This window comes from Rhincodon typus, chromosome 39, assembly GCF_021869965.1.
Source record: "Rhincodon typus isolate 14 chromosome 39, sRhiTyp1.1, whole genome shotgun sequence".
NCBI lineage: Eukaryota > Metazoa > Chordata > Chondrichthyes > Orectolobiformes > Rhincodontidae > Rhincodon > Rhincodon typus.
The window spans coordinates 14,048,712-14,067,917 of record NC_063370.1 but is presented as its reverse complement, the minus strand read 5'-3'; the positions used below and the strand labels follow the sequence as shown (position 1 = coordinate 14,067,917).

The 19,206-nt window shown below is 44.7% G+C and overlaps 1 protein-coding gene across 1 annotated transcript in view; it reads right to left on the bottom strand.

Annotated features, from left to right (window-relative positions):
- Positions 1-1,514: 1,514 nt before the first annotated feature.
- Positions 1,515-19,206, bottom strand: part of LOC109931130 (spectrin beta chain, non-erythrocytic 1-like) — a 48,245-nt gene continuing 30,553 nt past the window's right edge. The window contains exons 7-12 of the mRNA XM_048618235.1: positions 13,899-13,953; positions 9,146-9,409; positions 8,121-8,345; positions 5,355-5,444; positions 4,076-4,354; positions 1,515-1,649 (exon numbers count right to left, since the gene is read on the bottom strand). Of these exons, the coding sequence (XP_048474192.1) occupies positions 1,515-1,649; positions 4,076-4,354; positions 5,355-5,444; positions 8,121-8,345; positions 9,146-9,409; positions 13,899-13,953 (1,048 nt within the window). The remainder of the gene's footprint in view (positions 1,650-4,075; positions 4,355-5,354; positions 5,445-8,120; positions 8,346-9,145; positions 9,410-13,898; positions 13,954-19,206) is intronic.

The window sequence follows — 19,206 nt, the reverse complement described above, 5'->3', positions numbered from 1 at the left end:
CCAGCATCTGCAGTTCCTACTATCTCTGAAACATTATCCTTGGGACTTCTTTCTGAACACCAACACACTGAATCAGTCCAGTCAGTACCTTCTCAGCAGTCCAGCTAAACAGCAGCACCTGCTGAACTTGGAGCCTATTTATCTGCCTCTCCTTCACACAGTCTTGCAGTCCAATCCCAACTATCTGTATCCTGAAATGCTCGTACATGACCTTTCAACACTTTTGAAGGAGATATCGAAAATCTCACACCAAGCCCCACCCTTGTTCCCAAGCCAGTTTTAATACAGCTATCTAGTAACTGTTGTAATATCCAGTTCCCCGAATGTTACAATTCACTGCTTGTTCCCATCACAGCATGCTCTGTATGTAACCCAACATGTGACTGCATTAGTGTGTGTGTGAGTGAGACACAAAGAGACCTTGGCTGAGATACTGTGATTGTGAGTGAACGTGTGTGTGTGTGTGTGTGTGTGTGTGTGTGAGAGAGACAGAGAGAGAAACAGTGTGACTCTGTTAGTGTGTGAGAGAGTGAGACAAAGACAGTCTGACTGAGAGACTGATGTGTGTGTGAGTGAGTGTGTATGATGAGTGAATGTGTTTTGTGTCTGTGGGGTGTATGTGTGCGTGCATGTATGTGTGCGATGTGTGTGTGAGTGTTTTGTGTGTGTGAGTGATTTGTATGTGTGGGTATTTATTGTGATGTGCGTATGGATGTTTTATATGTGTGTGAATGAGAGAGAGAGAGAGGGAGAGAGACAGAGAGAGAGCTGGATTCATTGAGTGGCAGTGGGACCACCACATGCACTTCTGATGTTTCAGTCAGATCTCTCCAGAACAGTGGGACATTTCTTTTGTTTGCACAGTTCAACTGAAAATGTCATTAGTTTTTTCTCTCATTATACTCTCAGAGGAACTAGACAGAATGGAGAACAACCTGTGGACAGTTTCAATTCAATCTTAATTAATACTGGATCAATATTATTCCCCTCTGAGCATTTTCATAGAGATAACTTTTAAAAACATCAATACACAAAGATTCACCATGTACGTTCCCAATATGAGGCCAAAATTGGAGATCCATGGATATTTTGCAGGGTTACAATGTTTGGAAGTTACAGAGATGGCGGAGGTTGAATTTGCAAGTTTTAAAGTTGCCATTTTATGAATGGGAACAACTCACCATCCAGCTCATCTTTTTCTCATTTATGATATCATGGCAACAAATGCTGAAAGGAGTCAAAAGGACAAACATTCTCATCTCTCAGGGCATTGCACCTTTCTCATAGCAGCAAGTTAAACCACTCAAATCCCATTTAAAACACCCAATGGAAGGGTCATCATGCCAACACCACAGAGAGCTAGATGGGATTTGCAGTAGTATCTCAGGCTGCCCTGTGACCTTGACATCATGATATATTTGATTGTTTTCGAGTGACACCTGCTCAACTCTTTCCTCCTGCCTAAACTGGAATGAAGTCATCGCAATCACAAGCCACACTGCTTCATGGTCACTTTACCTCTCTGGATGGCCCTTGTCCAATAACGTTCTACATGTCTTCGAGAGCTCGCAGATGTTCTCTGCATAATCATCAATTGTCTGCTCGAGAACGAGGTGTTTCTTCAACATCTGGAGGGAGCTCTGTTCATCCTACACGGATCAGAGAGGAAACAGTCATGGTCCAGTGTATCTGATACTGAATACATTCACACTTACTGACACAGATTAACAGGAGGGTGGTCTGGGCCATCACAGGTATGCAAGCCAGCGTTTCTTTGAGTGTCTTTGGAGCTGCACCCATCCAGGAAGGTGGGGAGTCTTCCATCACACTTTTGACTCGTGCTAGCTTTGGGAAGTCAGGAGATCATTTCCTTGCTGTGAGATTCCTGCTCTTGTAGCCACAGTACGGCTGGTCCAGTTCATTTTCTGGTCAACAAATGTTCATATTGGAAGTTTTAAGCTCAGCCCTGTCCTCAAAGGTTGAATGACTGCAGCAAACCTTCTAGTGTGTTAAACGTTAACCAATCCTCAAGCTTCCACTGGATGTTATAATATTTTTGCTCATACTGTTCAGAAACAAAGATTTATTTTATTCGTTCATGGGATATGGGTATTGCTGGCTGGACCAACATTTACTGCCCATCCCTAATTGCTCTGGAACTGAGTGGCTTGTGAGGCCATTTCAAAGGAATATTTAAGAGTTAGTTACAAACTCAGCAGGTCTGGCAGCATCTTTGGAAAGAAAAACAGAGTTAATGTTTCAAGTCCAGTGACCCTTCTTCAGAACTGACAACTGTTGTTGATATTTATTTATGTTGGTATTCATGCTATTAAGAGATTGTGGGACGGGATTGAATAGAGTACATGGAGACAGAGCCCATAGAAAGAGAGAGAATAAAGGGGATAGGCAAACAAAGAGATAGTTGATGATAAGCCGAGAAAGAGATAAATACTAGGTAGGGTGCTGATGTGAAGTGTGAATAGTTGAAAATGAATTGGCTGTGCAGGGAGAAACACAGAGAACGCAGGACTTAAGGGTGTGGTGGTGGGGGATGGTAACCATCTTGTAGGAGGGTGATCACCTTCTGGAATTGTTAATCTCAATGTTGGGTACTGAAGGCTGTGACTATGGCTGTAACTGTGAAGGTTCCACCTTATAGTCTTCATGATTCAATACTGAGTTTTTCAACGATCAGCCTCACAAATGCCAGGAAATGGCTAATATGAGAGCATCTAACCATCACCCCTTGACAATCAATGGCATTACCATCATTAAAACCCTTATTATCAACATCCTGGGGGTTACCATTGACCAGAATCTTAACTGGACCAGCCACATAAATACTGTGGCTACAGGAACAGGAATCATGCAGCAAGGAAATCACCTCCTGACTCCCCAAAGCCAACACGAGTCAGGAGTGCGATGGAATACTCCCCACTTGCCTGGACTGGTGTAGCTCCAAAGACACTCAAGAAGCTCAACACCACTCAGGACAAAGTAGCCCATTTGATGGCACCTCATCCACTACTTTCAACATTCAATCCCTTCATCATCCACGCACAGTAGCAAGAGTATGCACTATCTACAAAACGCACTGCAGTAACTCACCAAGGCTCCTTGGACAGCACCTTCCAAACCACCTCTACCGTCTAGAAGGACAAGGACAGCAGATACACGGGAACACCACGACCTGCAAGTTCCCCTTGAAGCTACGCACCATCCTGAACTGGAAATATATCACCAGTACTCCAGTGTCACTGGGTCAAAATCCTAGAACTTTCTCTTCAACAGCCCTGTGATTCTACACAAACCACCCTCCCCCAACAGTGATTTAAGAAGGTGGCTCACCTCCACCTTCTCAAGGGCAATTGGGAAGGATAATAAGATGCTCACACCCATCAATAAATTTTAAAAATCAGACTGACATCAAAAGCAGGAAAACATTTGGAGACCATAATCCAGAAGAAAATTAATTGTCACTGGAAGAACTTTGGTTAATAAATAACTGCCACAAGAATTTGGCAAAAGCTAACTGTGCATTGCAAACAGAATTGAATTCTTCATTGAAATCAGATACACAATCACTAAAATGTTTGATGCAGGTTAGCAAGGCTATTGGAACACACATGTCCTCGTGTTAGTCTGCTGTTCTCGTTTGGTTGTGTCTGAGAGTTGCGCTGATAAAGGTTGCAGGAAGCTCAATTATTGGTCAAAACCACCTCTAATCAAAACAGTAAATACTAACAGGTCACTTAATACTAATCATGGACAGACCCCCCACTTAATTGTAAACATGTATAATACCACACTTAATACTAACCACGTACAGGACAAGGCAACACACGAGGATTCCCCCTATAGTTAAGTGGTCAGATGATCCAACATCATATCATGATGGAGGCTGTTGTATGTGCGTATTCATATTAACCCTTTGTACCACGTCACCCCCTCCAAGTCACTGACTTCTCTCATTACATTATTTACATCCACCTGTACCATACATTTTTGCTGTTCTGACTCGGAGGGATCTGCACAGACACAGTAAGGAACAGGAGCCCACGCCTCTGGCTGTTACCTTTCCTTTCTCGTCCGTCATCATGTGCAGCTCTTGCTCACTCAGCCATGACTCCACCTCTGAGGCATCAAAGTAATACTGCTGGACCTGCTGCATCGCCATCAGTCTCTGCTGCCGTTGCTGCGTCTCCTCCTGGAGCTCAGCCCAGAGCTCCCGCAGCCGGTCCAGGCTCAGGCGTACAGCTTCAGTCTCCGGGCTCTGGATGGAGGCAATGTGCCCTGCTCGCTCCATCACATCACTGATCCGCGGCTGGTGCCCCTGGATCTCCCGCTGAAGAGTCTGTGAATAGCAAATAGAGTGAGTGCCTAGAAGAGACAAGGGAGCTGCCTCAGACACAGCCCTAACTCACTCACCATGCTCATCTGAGTTTCTAAGACACCGCGCAAGTGTGGATGAGCGGAAGACTGATTGCCTGCAGGAGTTTTATGTCTGGGTGAGTGTGTCTGTTTGATTGATTGTGTGTTAGTTAAAGTTGCTAAGGTTTCTTTTGCACTTTTGTCAAAGCTTTTTGACTTGGAAATATATCATTGTTTCTCCATCATTACTGGGTGGAAATTATGGTATTCCATCTCAAATAGTTCTGTGTGAATAACAACACTGCATAGTCTATATTAGTTTGAGGAGAACACTAAGTGTGGAAGTAGGCCATCTGGCCCATCAAGTCCACACTGACCCTCTAAAGAGCATCCCACCCAGACCCGCTCCCTACCTTATCCGTCTAACCCTGCATTTCCGATGCCTAATCCACTCAGCCTGCACATCCCTGGACACTACAGGGTAATTTCCCATGGCCAATCCACCTAACCTGTGCATCTTTGGAAACCCACACAGACATAGGAAGCATGTGCAAACTCCACACATGTGTGTGCATGCGTACACATGTGTGCGTGTGGGTCAAACTGAAGTAACATTTATTTTGACACATGGGAGACGTATCTGAATAACCCCAATCTGCTGAGAACAACTTCACTGACTAGGTTGGTGTAAATTGTTTATCTCCACTCATCCTTGAGAAGGTGGTGGTGAGCTGCCTTCTTGAACTGCTGCAGTCCATGTTGTGCAAGCACACTCACAATGCCCTTAGGGAGGGAATTCCAGCGACAATGAAGGAGCAGCGACATATTTCCAAGTCAAGATAGGGAACGGAATGTGGAGGAAGATACTGCTGGGGCCTTAGCAACTTGCTGCAGTACATGATGTGAATAATCACAGTAAATAACTAATCTAACCTCATTTCCCGGGCTCCCGTTCCCAATTCTGTCCTTTGCCTGACACTCACCTGCAGTTTTTTCTGAAGGAGCTGCACTGTTTGCAAGTTATTCCCGTGATCCTTGGATTTTGCCAGTGGCAGGCGTTCCTGAATCCAAAGCTGTGGAACACACAAAGCGCTCAGCTTCCTGTTTAGTCAAGGATAATTACAGGAGCTACATACACAGGTATTGTTGTAGGATTGTTCAGGGCAGTAACATTGTACAATGCAGTTGCCACACACCATGACATAATTCCACAGCAGAGTGATGACATAATAAAAACACACTGCAATTATATTGTACCTTAATGTAATAAAACATCCCAAGGGGCTGCACGGGAGTGTTATCAGAACTGTTACAGCACAGCACATTATCTATCTAAATGGTTTCACTGAGTTATTACAATGCAGAAGGAGGTTATTCAGCCCATCAGATCTACATGATTTCTCTGAATTGTTACAGCACAGGAGGCCATTCAGTCCATCCTATCTGCGTTGGTTCTCCCATTGAGAAATTCACCAAGTCCAAGTCTCCTATCATTCCCCCCAGCCCTTGGGTAACCTTCCATTTCAGATAACAGTGCATTTCCCTGACTAAAGCTTTGATTAAACCTGCCTCCAGCACACTGTCAAGCAGAGCATACCAGGCTTTAATCATTCGCTGCTTGAAAAGGATTTTACCAAACCATCTTTGCCACTGAGTAACATGCACCACGTTAAGATAAGTGACCAAACACTTGATCAAGAGATGCAGGCTTTAAGTAGAGTCTTAAAAAGATTGGATGAAGATAGCGAGGAGGAGAGATTTAGCCATGAAATCCCAGACCTCAGGGCCCAGGCAGCATGGCCACAGCATTAGGGAGACATAAGAGACCAGAACCGGATGAATGCAGGGATCTGGGGTTGCTTACTGTGATGATGCTGTGCCTTTAAGTGAGATTTGTTCTGTGCTATTTCTCTTGCAGACAGGTGTTGCCACAGTGGTGATGGGATGTCTGCTTCAAAAGGTTAACAGCTTTGAGATCCCTTAGACACAAGAAGCATGAGTGGGTGGAGTCAGGCTGACACAGACCTAGGGTTTTAGTTTTGCTTTCAGTTGGGGTTCGGAGTTGGCTGTTGAAGCTTATAGATACAGCTCCTTCTCTGCTGCAGCAAAAAGCTTGAGCACTCTCTCTGCTGCTAATTTTTTCTTTCAGTGTTCCATTCGCTTGGACAGGAAGGGAGATAGCATGTGAGGAAAATCTGTTTTGCTGAATTTGCCTTTGCCAAGGGTATGTTTATGGGATTTGCTACATTGAAACAGTTGATGATTAGTAGTTAAATAATATACTATTTTATTAAGTATTTCAATACAGTTAAAGTTATGTCTGTTCTATTTGTTTGTATTTCAACTGTATTGTAAGAATAAAGTATGTTTGCTTAAAGCCTGATGATGGACCAATCAAATCATATCTGGAACGTATTGCCTTATACCCGCCTTTAAATAAAATAAAAAGTTAGGGTCTAGGGTATCTCCTTGATATATTTTGAAGGGATTTGGTCCAGCCCATAATATTTCAGAGATAGGAAGGACCAGTCACTGAGAACTGTAAACACAGCAATAAGGATTCTGCAATTGAGATGTTGCCAGACTAGCAGCCATAGCATGCCAGTGAATACAGGGTGCTGAGTGAATGGGCCAACGTGCAGGGTAGGATATAGACAATTGAGTTTATATTGAACTCATATCTATAAGGAGAAGGATGTGGGGCTCCCACTAGGAGTGTATTCGAACAGTCAAGTCTCAAGGGAAATAAAAGGCCAGATTTCAGCATCAGATAAACGAGGGCAGGGGTAGAGGTGAGTGACAATAGGGAGGTGGTAATAGGAGGTGTTGGTAGCTTTAAGAAGCTGCTGGGTTCAGGTTCCACTCCAGACACTCGTAGGCAAATCTAAGCCGGCCCTCTAAGACAGTCCTGGAGGAGTGCTGCACTGTTGGAGGTGTTGTCTCTTGGGTGGGAGACATTAAACTAAGGCCCTATTTGCTGCTTAGGTGAATGCGTAAGATCCCCTGGTGCCACACTGAAGAAAATCAGGAGAGTTATACACCCTCCACCCCATGTCCAGGCTAATATTTATCCCTCAGTTCACATCACAAAAAAATCAGATAATTTAGTCACTATCACATCTTACGGCCCAAGGGTCCTTCATTGGTTGTAAACGAGATTCTAAAGATATGGGGTAACCACTTAAGATTAAAGATGAGGAGAAATCTCTTCACCCAGGGAGCAGGGAGCCTGTGGAATTCTCTGCCACAGAAAGCAGCTGAGGCCAAAATATTGAATGCTTTCAAGAAGTTAAACAAGTTCTTAGGGCTCAAGGGATCAAAGGACATGTGGAGAAAGCAGGAACAGGATACTGAGTTGGATAATCAGTCATGATCATATTGAAAGGGCCGAATGGCCTACTACTGCTCCAAGTTCTATGTTTCTAAAGTGCTTTGGGAGTGACCCCAAGGCACGACAGAAATGCCAGCCTGGCTCTTCTGTCTTTAGTCAGTGAATAAAGAGAAGGTCAGGGAGAGGTTGATGATACACTGAACCAATGTCATTTGTGAGGCAGAGGCTGGTGACAGGACTCGGGGGAGGAGCTCGTAACAGTGACTGAAGGTTTTGGTCTTCCCAGTGTCTTCTGGAAAGGATCCCTCCCATCCACCCCTAAGAAACAAAGAGATGTCCTTGGCTTGAGAGACAATATTTAAGCTGTGAGATGGTTTCTGTTTGATCGAGAGGCACGGTTTCTCCATGTGGTACTTACAGTCTCATCCTCCATATCCCTCGTCACCTGGTGAACTTCTTTCGAGGCGAGGAGAATCCTCCGCCGCTGCTTCAATGGTTCAATCAGACGCACAATTCGTGCTTCAACCACATTCTGTTTCTCAGTGACCTCTTCTTTTCCCGCCCCATCATGGTTCAGGGTCGCAGCCTGGGCCTGTAATTCACCAACCTCCTTGTACCAGCCCTCCATCTGATTCTCCAGGACCTGCAGGTCAGCAAAGGTCATGGGCAAATCCTGCATATCAATAAAACTGCACTCTGTCTCCCTTCCCAAGCCTCTCCCAACCAGCCCCCACCATATCCACCAATTCGCTCTCAAACCCCTCCCAACCCATCACAGACCCATACCCCTCCCAAATCTGAACCCCATCCCTTCACAACCCACCCCAACCCTCAGCCTCAGACATCACCTGACCTGTTCACACTGACAATATGAACCCCTGATCTTCGACCCCACTCACACTGACAATATGAACCCCTGACCTTTGACCCCACTCACACTGACACTATGAACCCCTGACCTTCAACCCCACTCACACTGACACTATGAACCCCTGACCTTCGACCCCACTCACAATGACACTATGAACCCCTGACCTTCGACCCCACTCTGACAATACGAACCCCTGACCTTCGACCCCACTCACACTGACACTATGAACCCCTGACCTTCGACCCCACACACTGACAATATGAACCCCTGATCTTCGACTCCACTCACACTGACAATATAAACCACTGACCTTCGACCCTGTTCGCACTGACAATATGAACCCCTGACCTTCAACCCTGCTCACACTCAACAACCTCTGATCTTTGACCCTGCTCACACTGAGAATATCAATCTGAACTTTGACCCAGCAAACAATGAAATTATCAACCTCTGACCTTTGACCCCACTCTCTGCTCCTCTGTTGACTCACGTGCTTCTGTAAGGCTGGGAAGTGCAGTTTGAGCTGCGGGGGTCTGGGCAGCGAGTGTTGTGGGGACTCCCGGCCACCTCACCTGCAGTTTCTGGAGCTGAGAGTTGACGCTGGCGATGTCTCTAGCTCCGTCTACCCCCTGCAGCTGCCCCTCCAGCTGGGAAAGCCTCTTGTCCAACTCGCCATAGCTCTGCACCAGCAACTCTGCCTTGTTTGCATCAAACAGGTGCCTCGCCTTGGCCTGTGTTGTGCTTTCCAGAACAATCCAGCAGTCGTGAATCTCTTCCAGTTTCTTCCTGACTTCTGGGGCGAGTTCAGGTTTCTCCTTGATCAGTTGTTGACCTTCCTGTAAGCAGAGAGCAGACCAAATAATTCACTGGGCCTCCAGTGTAAACTGCTACTTGACCTACTCCACCTCGACCACATAAATGAACCCGGCCTCCACCATTCACTGGGGAAGAGAAATCTACACGCTCGTGACCCTTTGGGTGAGAAGATTTTTCCTCATCTCCATATTAAATGGGAGATCCCTTGTTCTTAATCTGTGCCCCAAATCCTAGACTCCTCCACGAGGGGAAATATCCTCACAGCATTCACCTTGTCACATCCCCACGTGATCTCACAATAAAAGCACCTCTCTGCTCTAATGGGTATAGACCTAATGAATAACATGACCCCTTCATCCTCGGAATAAGTTGATTAAATCTCCTCTGAACTGCTTCTAATACAATTGTATCGTTTCTAAAATAGGAGACCAAAACTGTTCACTGCATTCCAGATGTAGTTAGGAGAGGCGTCAGACTACAGAATGCCAGAGCAGTGTAGGCTTTTATTCCTACTTTCCCTAGTCCTTCAGATTTACTCTGGTTACCAATAACCCACAACAGTCTTAACAACAGGAAATACCCAATGTTCTTTATTAACGCAGTGTACAGTACAAAAAAAACTGCCAAAATTTTACTCCTGCAATGTTCACAATCACAAATGAACCCTTTAATAGGACTTGGCCGACGGTCAGCCCATTTGTCTGAACCTCCAGGCTCCGAACAGATAACCCATCCTGAGCTAACTATTGGCCAGAATCAGGCTTTCTAACGCCCTTTTCCCTGCACGCAGACAAACAGTTGCAGTACCCAGTCTCCAGCAAATGACTGTTTGACCATTGGAAAACCATCAGTTAGTTAGAAGCATAAAATCACAGAATCCCTGTGGAAGCAGGCCATTCAACCCATTGAGTCCAGACTGACCCTCCAAAAAGCAGCCCATCTAGACCCACCCCTGTCCCTGTAACCCCGCATTTCCGATGGCTAATCTATCTAGCCTGCACATCTCTGGACGTAACAGGGCAATTTAGCATGGCCAATCCACCTAACCTGCACATCTTTGGACTGTGGGAGGAAATCGGAGCACCCGGAGGAAACCCATGTAGACATGGGGAGAATGGGCAAACTCCACACAGATGTCCTGGGTCGAATCCCAGTCCCTTGTGCCATGAGGGAGCAATGCTAACCACTGAGCCACCGTGCCACCCCACGTTGCTCCTGTCTCATCTCTTGGTCTTAGCGCATTTTGACCTCAGCTAACTTGCTCGCATTGTTGCCGCCTTAATGTCATCCAAACAACGGTATAATATTTACATAGCACAATGACCAAGCGCATTCTGTCTAGCTGTTAAACAATCGTCATTGTCATATTTAATTCACTGAGTCTATTTTAAAACAAGACTCTGGCCTTTCAGAGTTACTGTGACAGTTTAGTTATCTCTGCTGAGTTTACACCACTCATTCTAAACACACGGACATTCCGTCTCTCACAGAAACACATTAAAGCCAGCGACCTTTCTAATCACCAGAGCCATTGCGTATTTCAATAAGGCAAACTTGATATATTTCTTTTCCTTCTCAAATCGTTTAATTTAATTCCATTTCACTTCATTTCAGCTCACCCAGCAAATTTTAGGTTAATGTCGACAGCAGCCAAGTCATGAGAGCATCTGGCCACCTTGTGTTGACTCTGTGAGGCACAGACCCAAGCTGTAGGGATGTAGCTCCAGTGATTGCCAGATCAGCTTTGAAGGGTGTGACCGGAAAGGGCAGGAGGCAAATGAAAGGGAGGTGAGAGGGCAGAGTGAAGAGGGTGGGACATAGATTGGAGGAATTTGGAATGACAAGTGACAAGGGGCAGAAAGTGAAATGAAAATGGGGTTTGTTGTGTAGAAGAAGTGGGAGACAGAAGTGGGAGGGTAGAAAATAAATCTTATGGTGGCCTGATGTCTATTGCACTTTGAACAGACGTGACCCTGGCATGTCAAGTGTGCCCTTGGCATGCAGATACATCGGAACTGAAGAAATAATGTCCTTGGACATTAATCAGGCAAACAGTGGGCAACAAACAGGTGTCCCACGATGGGGTCCTAGTCAATCTTAACCTGCACCAATGCCCAGGATTATCCTAGGAATGTGGCAATTAGAGGTGGGTAAGAGGATGGGTCGAAGGTGGAAAAGGGGTGGTAGCAGGTTTATGGAGTCAGAGATCCCCCTGCGCCTTCCTCCCCTACACATAAATGCCAAATACTCATTAGGTTTTCAGCCTTATTACAACAGTCACCACCTCTTCCTTCAAGGAAACTGAAAAACGTCAGTGAAAGCAGCAGAGCCCGGGTGTGAGGTCACTGCCAGAAACCCACCGGAACATTCCAAAAACTGTCACACTCATCATGAGTCACTGCAAATCAAGAAATGTGGGCTTAACCAACAGATCTTTCAGTTTGGCTTCCATCACAGAGTGACGTGATGACAGCCTGGCTGATCATGATCAGGCTCAGGGCCCAATGATTGAAGTCCAGCACTCGAGAGGACCCACTGTGCCAAGATAAGGGGCAGCACAGCTGTGCGAGGGTCAGGGGACTATGTGAAGGTCAGGGTATGGGGTCGATACAAGGGGCAGGGGTCAGTGCAAGGTTCAGGGGGCTGTGTGTGGGTTAGAGCCGAGGGTGGGGGCAGGTCTATCGAAAGGTCCCTGCCCACCCTCAGATTAAAGCCTGTACATGGGGCCAGGAGTAGCCACAGGGCCCATGGTTTCTGTGCCAAGTAACCAAAGGACATGGAATGATTGTCTGGAAACAGGAGTTCAAATCCCACTATGCTAGATAAGAAATTTAGATTCACCTAATTAAATAAATTTGGAATAAAATGTTAATAGGGCAAAGAGGCTCAATGAACATTTCTCCCCCATTCTTAATGATGATGGAGTCCAGCCCGTTAGGCAAGTCCTATAAGTGCCTCTGCCCAAGCTGTTCTAGTACAGACAGTGACATTGGCCCGGCAATGGGGAAAATTGCCCAGGAATGTCCAGTCCACAAACCAATCCAGACAATCACTGACCCATCAGTTTACTCTCACTCATCAGCAGAGTAATGAAAGGTTATCACCACCAGTGCTGGCTTACTCAGCAATGACATGCTCATTGATGTTCTGCACTCAGGGCCTCTCAGCTTCTGGGTTCATTACAACTTTGGTTCAAACATGGGCAAAAGAGCTGAATTCCAGACGAAAGGTGAGAGTGACAGCCCTTGACATCCCTAAGCCATCCTGAAGCCCAACTGTGTGTTACCCTAGCAAAATCGGGGGCAAACTCTCCACTGGGTGAAGACACAGCTAGCACAACGAAAGAAGATTGTGGTTGTTGGTAATTTTTAGAGCAGGTTGTGGTATAGTGATAACATCACTGAGCTAATAAACCAGAATTTAAGGCTAGTGTTCAGGGTACATGGGTTCAAACGCCACCATGGCAGATGGTGAAATCTGAATCCAATTTGTTTAAAAATTAAAAGCCAGTCTGTTGGCAACAATGTAAAGGCTGTCGATTGCTGTAAAAACTCATCTGGTCACTGAAGTTTGTTTTAGGAAAGGAAATCTACTGACCTTTCCTGGTCTGGCCTACATGTGACTCCAGACCCACTGGTTTATGGTTAACTGTTACCTGCCCTCTGGGTAATTAGAGTTGGGTGATGCATGCTGGGCCCTGCCAGCGACACCCACATCCCATGGCCAAATGTTTAAAAAAATCATTAATCCCTGGGCATCACTGCATCAACTGCGGTAGTGACCTAGGTCCAAACATCTTCAGCTGCATGATCAATGACCTTCCCTCCATCAGAAGGTCAGAAGTGGGTAGTTCACCAATGACTGCACAATGTTCAGCACCATTTGCTACTCCTCAGACACTGAAGCAGTCTCTGACCATGTGCAGCACGACCTGGACAATACTGAAGCTCGGGCTGCAAAGTGGCAAGTAACATTTAGGCACATAAATGCCAGGCAATGGCCATCTCTAATAAAAAAGAATCTAGCCATCTCTTCTTGACATCACTATCACTGAATCCCCCATTATCAACATCCTAGGGCTTACCATTGACCAGAAACTGGGCAATTCATATAAACACAGTGATTACAAGTGCGGGACAGAGGCTAGGAATGCTGTAGCAAGTAACTCACCTCCTGACTCCCCAAAGTCAGTCCACTATCTACAAGGCACAAGTCGGGAGTGTGTTATGATTGCAGCTAATGGTAATAAAGGACAAGTCAGATTCCATTATGAAACATGGCTTGATAGACCATACGTTTAATTTCTGCGTTTGGTTACTATATTAGTTGGAACGTGAGCCTGTCAATGTTCTTTGAAGACAGAATTTTTTACACAAACAATGCTTTATATATATATAGAAGAGTTAGAATGATCTTAACACAAACATCAATTGGAAGTTTCAACCCAAAGTTCCCAACATCATCCGTCAAAGCAACTCAATCCCAGAGAAATATCACTCCTAGCTCAGCTTTTTGAATCTTTTCCTGACATATCCTAGTTTCTTTCTCTTGGATAGCTGACATACTTTTTTAAAAAATATTCCTTCTGAGTCTGCTGGCAAGAGCATCTCAGAATTCTGACAGTCTTAATTTGCTCAATTCTGACATCCTGAAGATTTCTATCCAAACTCTCCTGGCTTGGAAACTTGACAGACTAGAAACCAATTCTGCTAAGGTGACTGGTTCCCCTGAACTGACTGGATTCCCTCTGAGGAAAACCTGTTCCACTTTCTGAACTGAGCTCCAGCTAAAATGCTGAATGTTCTGTCCTGAATATAACATTAAACTGATTACTTTAACATGTTTATTCTACATTTCATAAACTCAACAGTGAAAACATTTTATTCCTAACACCACAATGTTACTTGCTGGCACTTTACTGCAGTTATATGCTTTCTTGGAACTGGTGTATTTAGGTCAATGTTCCAAACTGACTTTCCAACCTGGATGAGTGCAGCTCCAACAACACCATGCAGGTCAAATGAACTCACTGCATTAGCATCCCATCACCACGTTCAGCATTCACTTCCTGTGACCAATGACACATAGTGGCAGAGGTATGTGCCACCCACAAGACGCACTGCAACAACTCACCAAGACTCCCTTTGATAGAACCTTCTAAACCCACGATGTCTACCATCCAGAAGGACATTGGAGAACTGATGAAGGGTTACATTCTGTTTGTGTATTATTCTAGTGAACCTTCCCTGAACGGTCTCCAATGCAATCACATCATTCCTTAGATAAAGTATTGTTCGCAGTACTCCAGATGTGGCTTCACCAATGCCCTGTATAACTGAAGCAAAGCTTCCCTTCTTTTGCATTCAGTTCCCCAGCGATAAATGCTAACATCTCATCAGTTTTCCTAATTATTTGTTGTACCCACAAACTAACCTGTTCTTGTTCCACGCACAAGGGCACTCAGATCTCTCCATATCTCAGAGCTCTGTGATTTCTCACCATTTAGCCAATATGCTTCTTTGTTATTCTTTCTGCAGTTTCATATTTTCCCACGCTAAGCTCTATTTGCCATATCTTTTCCCACCCACTTAACCTATCCATATCTTTTTGTAACCTCCTTGTGACCTCTTCATAACTTTCCTGGCTAAGGTTGTGACAGCAGCAAATGTGGTAACCATTCCTTCCATCCCTTCTTCCAAATCATTTCATATAAATTGTAAACAGTTGAGGCCCCCAGCAGTCATCCCTGTGAGAAAACCATTTGCTACAGCTTGCCAGACATGCACATTCCCTGCTTGATGTTGGCCAGTTAATCATTTATCCATGCCACTATGTCACCTCCTATACCATGAGCTTCCATTTTCCACAATGACCTTTGATGTGGCACGTTAGCCAACACCTGTTGGATTAGTTACCAGGTCAATTTTCAGCTGCTCAATATTGCAGCACCAGACAAGGCTAGTCCCCACTGCGTCAGCAACTTAAAGAATGCGGAGGTCAGAGATACATGAGCTTCAAGGGCTTTCCCCTCCATCCTGCTCCGTCATTTAATATGATCATGGCTCATCTCATCTTGGCTTCAACTCTACATTCCTGCTTGCTCCCCATATCCTTGAACCCATTAATTAAAATTAAAAATCTGTCTATCTCCTCCTTAAATTTATTCAGTGACCTGGCGTATACCACACTCTGGGGTAGTGAATTTCACAGATTCACGCTTTGATAGAAGTAATTTCTGCACATCTCGGTTTTAAATCTGTTGCCCCTTTATGCTAAAACTTACGACCTCTCGTCTACCGTGAAGAAATAATCATAGGATCATCAGAAATAGGAGCAGGAGGAGACACTACAGTCCATTGAGCCTGCTCTGGTATTCCATAATATCCTGGTAGATCTGATTTTGATCTTAATTCCAGTTTACTGCCTGCTCCACCCCAATGACTCCTGACTCAATAATCAAGGTTTTCATAATCATGAGAGCTATGGATAGAGTAAATTTGTCTGGTAAATGAGTTAATAAATAGAGATCATGGATTTCCAGTTTTCACATAGATTAGTTGGACTGTGCTGGACTCCAACTGAAGCTAACTGTGAAAGTAATTTTCAAAATGGAATTGGACAGATATGTCAAGGTGAGAGGCATGAAGAGTGACAGACTATAATCTGGGATGATGCATGCTTGCCCAATTTGGCAAGAAGAATAGAAAGTCAGGATATAATTTCAGTGTTACTTCATTATAGAACTCAGAGGTACAGAGGGATCTGAACGTCCTGATACATGGATCATCACAGAGCTGCAGAATTGTTATTGCACAGAAAGAAGTCATTCGGCCCATCGAACCTGCACCAGCTCAATAAGTAAGCATCACTACCTCCCATGATAAATAGTTAATACGCAAGTGATTAGGAAGAATGTTGTTGTTTACTGCAGGCAGCAGAATGGAATATAAAAGTAGGGGTCCTTTGCTACAGCTGCTAAAAATACTGGTGGTGCTAAATCTGGTATACTGTGTAAAGTTTTGCTCACCATACTTAATAAAGGATATAAATACATTTGAAGCAATTCGGGAGAAAGCTCACTCAATTTACACCTGGGATGGAGGCCTATGAGGAAAGGTTGGTTAGGCTGAGCCTGTATCAACTGGAGTTCAGAAAAATGGGAGGTGATAATATTGATACATATAAGACAGAGAGGATTTTACAAGGTAGATACTGAGAGGATCTTTGTCTTTGTGGGAGAGATGAGAATTAGGGAGGGCACTGTTTAAAAGTAAGGGATTTCCCACAGAAGATGGAGATGAGAAAAAATATTTTCTCTGGGAGGGTGATGGATCTTTGGAACTCCCTACCTACAGCACGGTGGAGAGGAGTCACTGAACATTTCTAAGGCAGAGGTAGATAAGTTCTTCATTAGAAAGAGTTAGGCGAAAATGTGGAGTCAAGTCCACAATCAATTCAGCCACAATCTTTGCAAATAGTGGAGCGGGGTCACGAGGCCAAATGGCCTAAACCTGCTCCTAATTTGTAGGTTCATATGAAATGGAACATGAAGATGTCCAAATTAGAAGCAGCAGAATGCTATTGGACCCCTCGAGATCGTTCCGCTGGTCAATAGTATTGTGGTTGATCTAATTGTGGCCAAATTTCTTCCATGAGCACCATAAAGCTCAACTCCCTTGTATCGATCAAAGATCTGACTCACTCAGCCTCGAGTGCCAGGGAACAGTATTCAAACACCATCAAGCCTCTGCCAGAAGACATTCATTCTTGCCCCTACACTGTGCATACCCCTCCCATCCCCTCCCCTCCCCTCCCCACCTGTTCTGAAGACCTGCACAAGAGGGAATATCATCCCAACATAGACTGCATCAGGACCCCTTGGGAATTTTACCTCAATCTTATTAAATGGCCTGGCTGATGTCTGCCACCCTGTGAAGATTTTCTGGACAGTGTCACATCTGATAGTGCTGGGACTGCTATCACTTCCCTTATAATAATGGTACCTCCAACACATTGGTGCTGCTCACAACTTAATAATGCTGTCATTGGCGATGCCGTGGAAATTGCCAGTTGTCCTTGCGACAGCCATCACTGTGTCCCCCACCCATCTCCAGGGGTCACTCAACATCCCTAATTTAATGGACGTGCCCTGGGAGACAGACGCTTGATGGTGCAGTGGTCATGTCATTGGGCTAATAAACCAGAGGCCCCAGGCTAATGGGTTCAAATCCCACCACAACAGATAGTGGAATTTATAATCCATGAAGAACATCTCCAATTGAAACCTCATCTCACTGATGGTGACCATGACAACCATCATCAATAGTTGTTAAAACCCATCTGGCTCACTGATGCCCTTTAGGGCAGAATATCTACCATTCTTAACTGGTCTGGGCTATATGTAACTCCAGACCCATGGCGATGAGGTTGACTCTTAACTAACCTCACCAATCACTGAGTTCAAGGCCAATTAGGAACAGGCACTGAATGCTGGTGTTGTCAGTGATGCCCACATCCCATGATGTTTTAACACAGGCATTATTGGCACTCCTGAAAGAGATCCGAATGTATAACAGCTAATTCTACGAAATATTAACTCAGACCTAACTAGGAACTTCTTAGTCATGTTTTACTGCAGCTTTCAAATGAGAAACACAGAGTAAGATGGTGCTAAACGTAACTCATTATCCTGGTTTAATTCATAGGCTGATGAGCAAACACAGTTATTGCTAAAGCTTGTACATATCCCAACAAGTTATACCTATAACCTCCATTCAGCCCCTCTGAGCCCTGTCATGGGTCTGGGCCACAGTCTCCTGCTGCCAGCAATAAGCTTTCACTTCTTCACTAACTGTCCTGGCTTCAGGAAACATATCTCCATCAGCATCCCAAACAGAGCAGCGACAGCCTTGCTGGGAAACACGTAAAACATGTCTACGAGAGTCTGGACCCATGTCAATGAAGTGAACCTCACCAAAGGGCTGGGAATTGAAAGTATTTTCTATTCACAACTCAAGTCATGCTGCAGAGTCAATTCTACACATTCCACCTAATGGTGTTATATCTGTCTTCCCCATTCCAAGGTGTAATATATTTACAGTAGTACTGTCCATGTTGTAATACACATTATACACAATCTCTTTACACAGACAAGTCCTTGCAGTATTACAATCTGTGCTGCATATTGCATACTGTCCTTGCTGTAATGGACATTACATACAGTCCTTTCAGCAATACGTATTCCACAGTCCATGCTGTGTTGAATATTACATACAGTCCTTGCACTATAACATATTACTACAAGTCATGCTATAATAAGGATGTATGCAATCCTGCACTAACAGTAATATATGAAAATCCATATTGTTATACGTTATGTAGACTCTGCACTATATGTATTAAACAGAGTCCATGCTGTGTTCTATATTTTTATGTACCCACTGTGCAATAATAAAGATTGTATATAGCACATTCTGTAACAAGTACAGTTCCCAAGCTGTTCTGTAATTTATTACTCACAAACCATGTCGTAATGTATTATGGAATCAGAGATAGTAGGAACTGCAGATGCTGGAGAATCCGAGACAACAAGGTGCAGGGCTGGATGAACACAGCAGGCCAAGCAGCATCATAGGAGCAGAGAGGCTGACGTTTCGGGCCTAGACCCTTCATCAGAAAAGGGGGAGGGGAAGGGGGTTCTGAAATAAATAGGGAAAGAGTGGGAGGCGGATAGAAGAGGGATAGAGGAGAGGATAGGTGGAGAGGAAACAAACAGGTCGAAGAGGCGGGGATGGAGCCAGTAAAGGTGAGTGTAGGT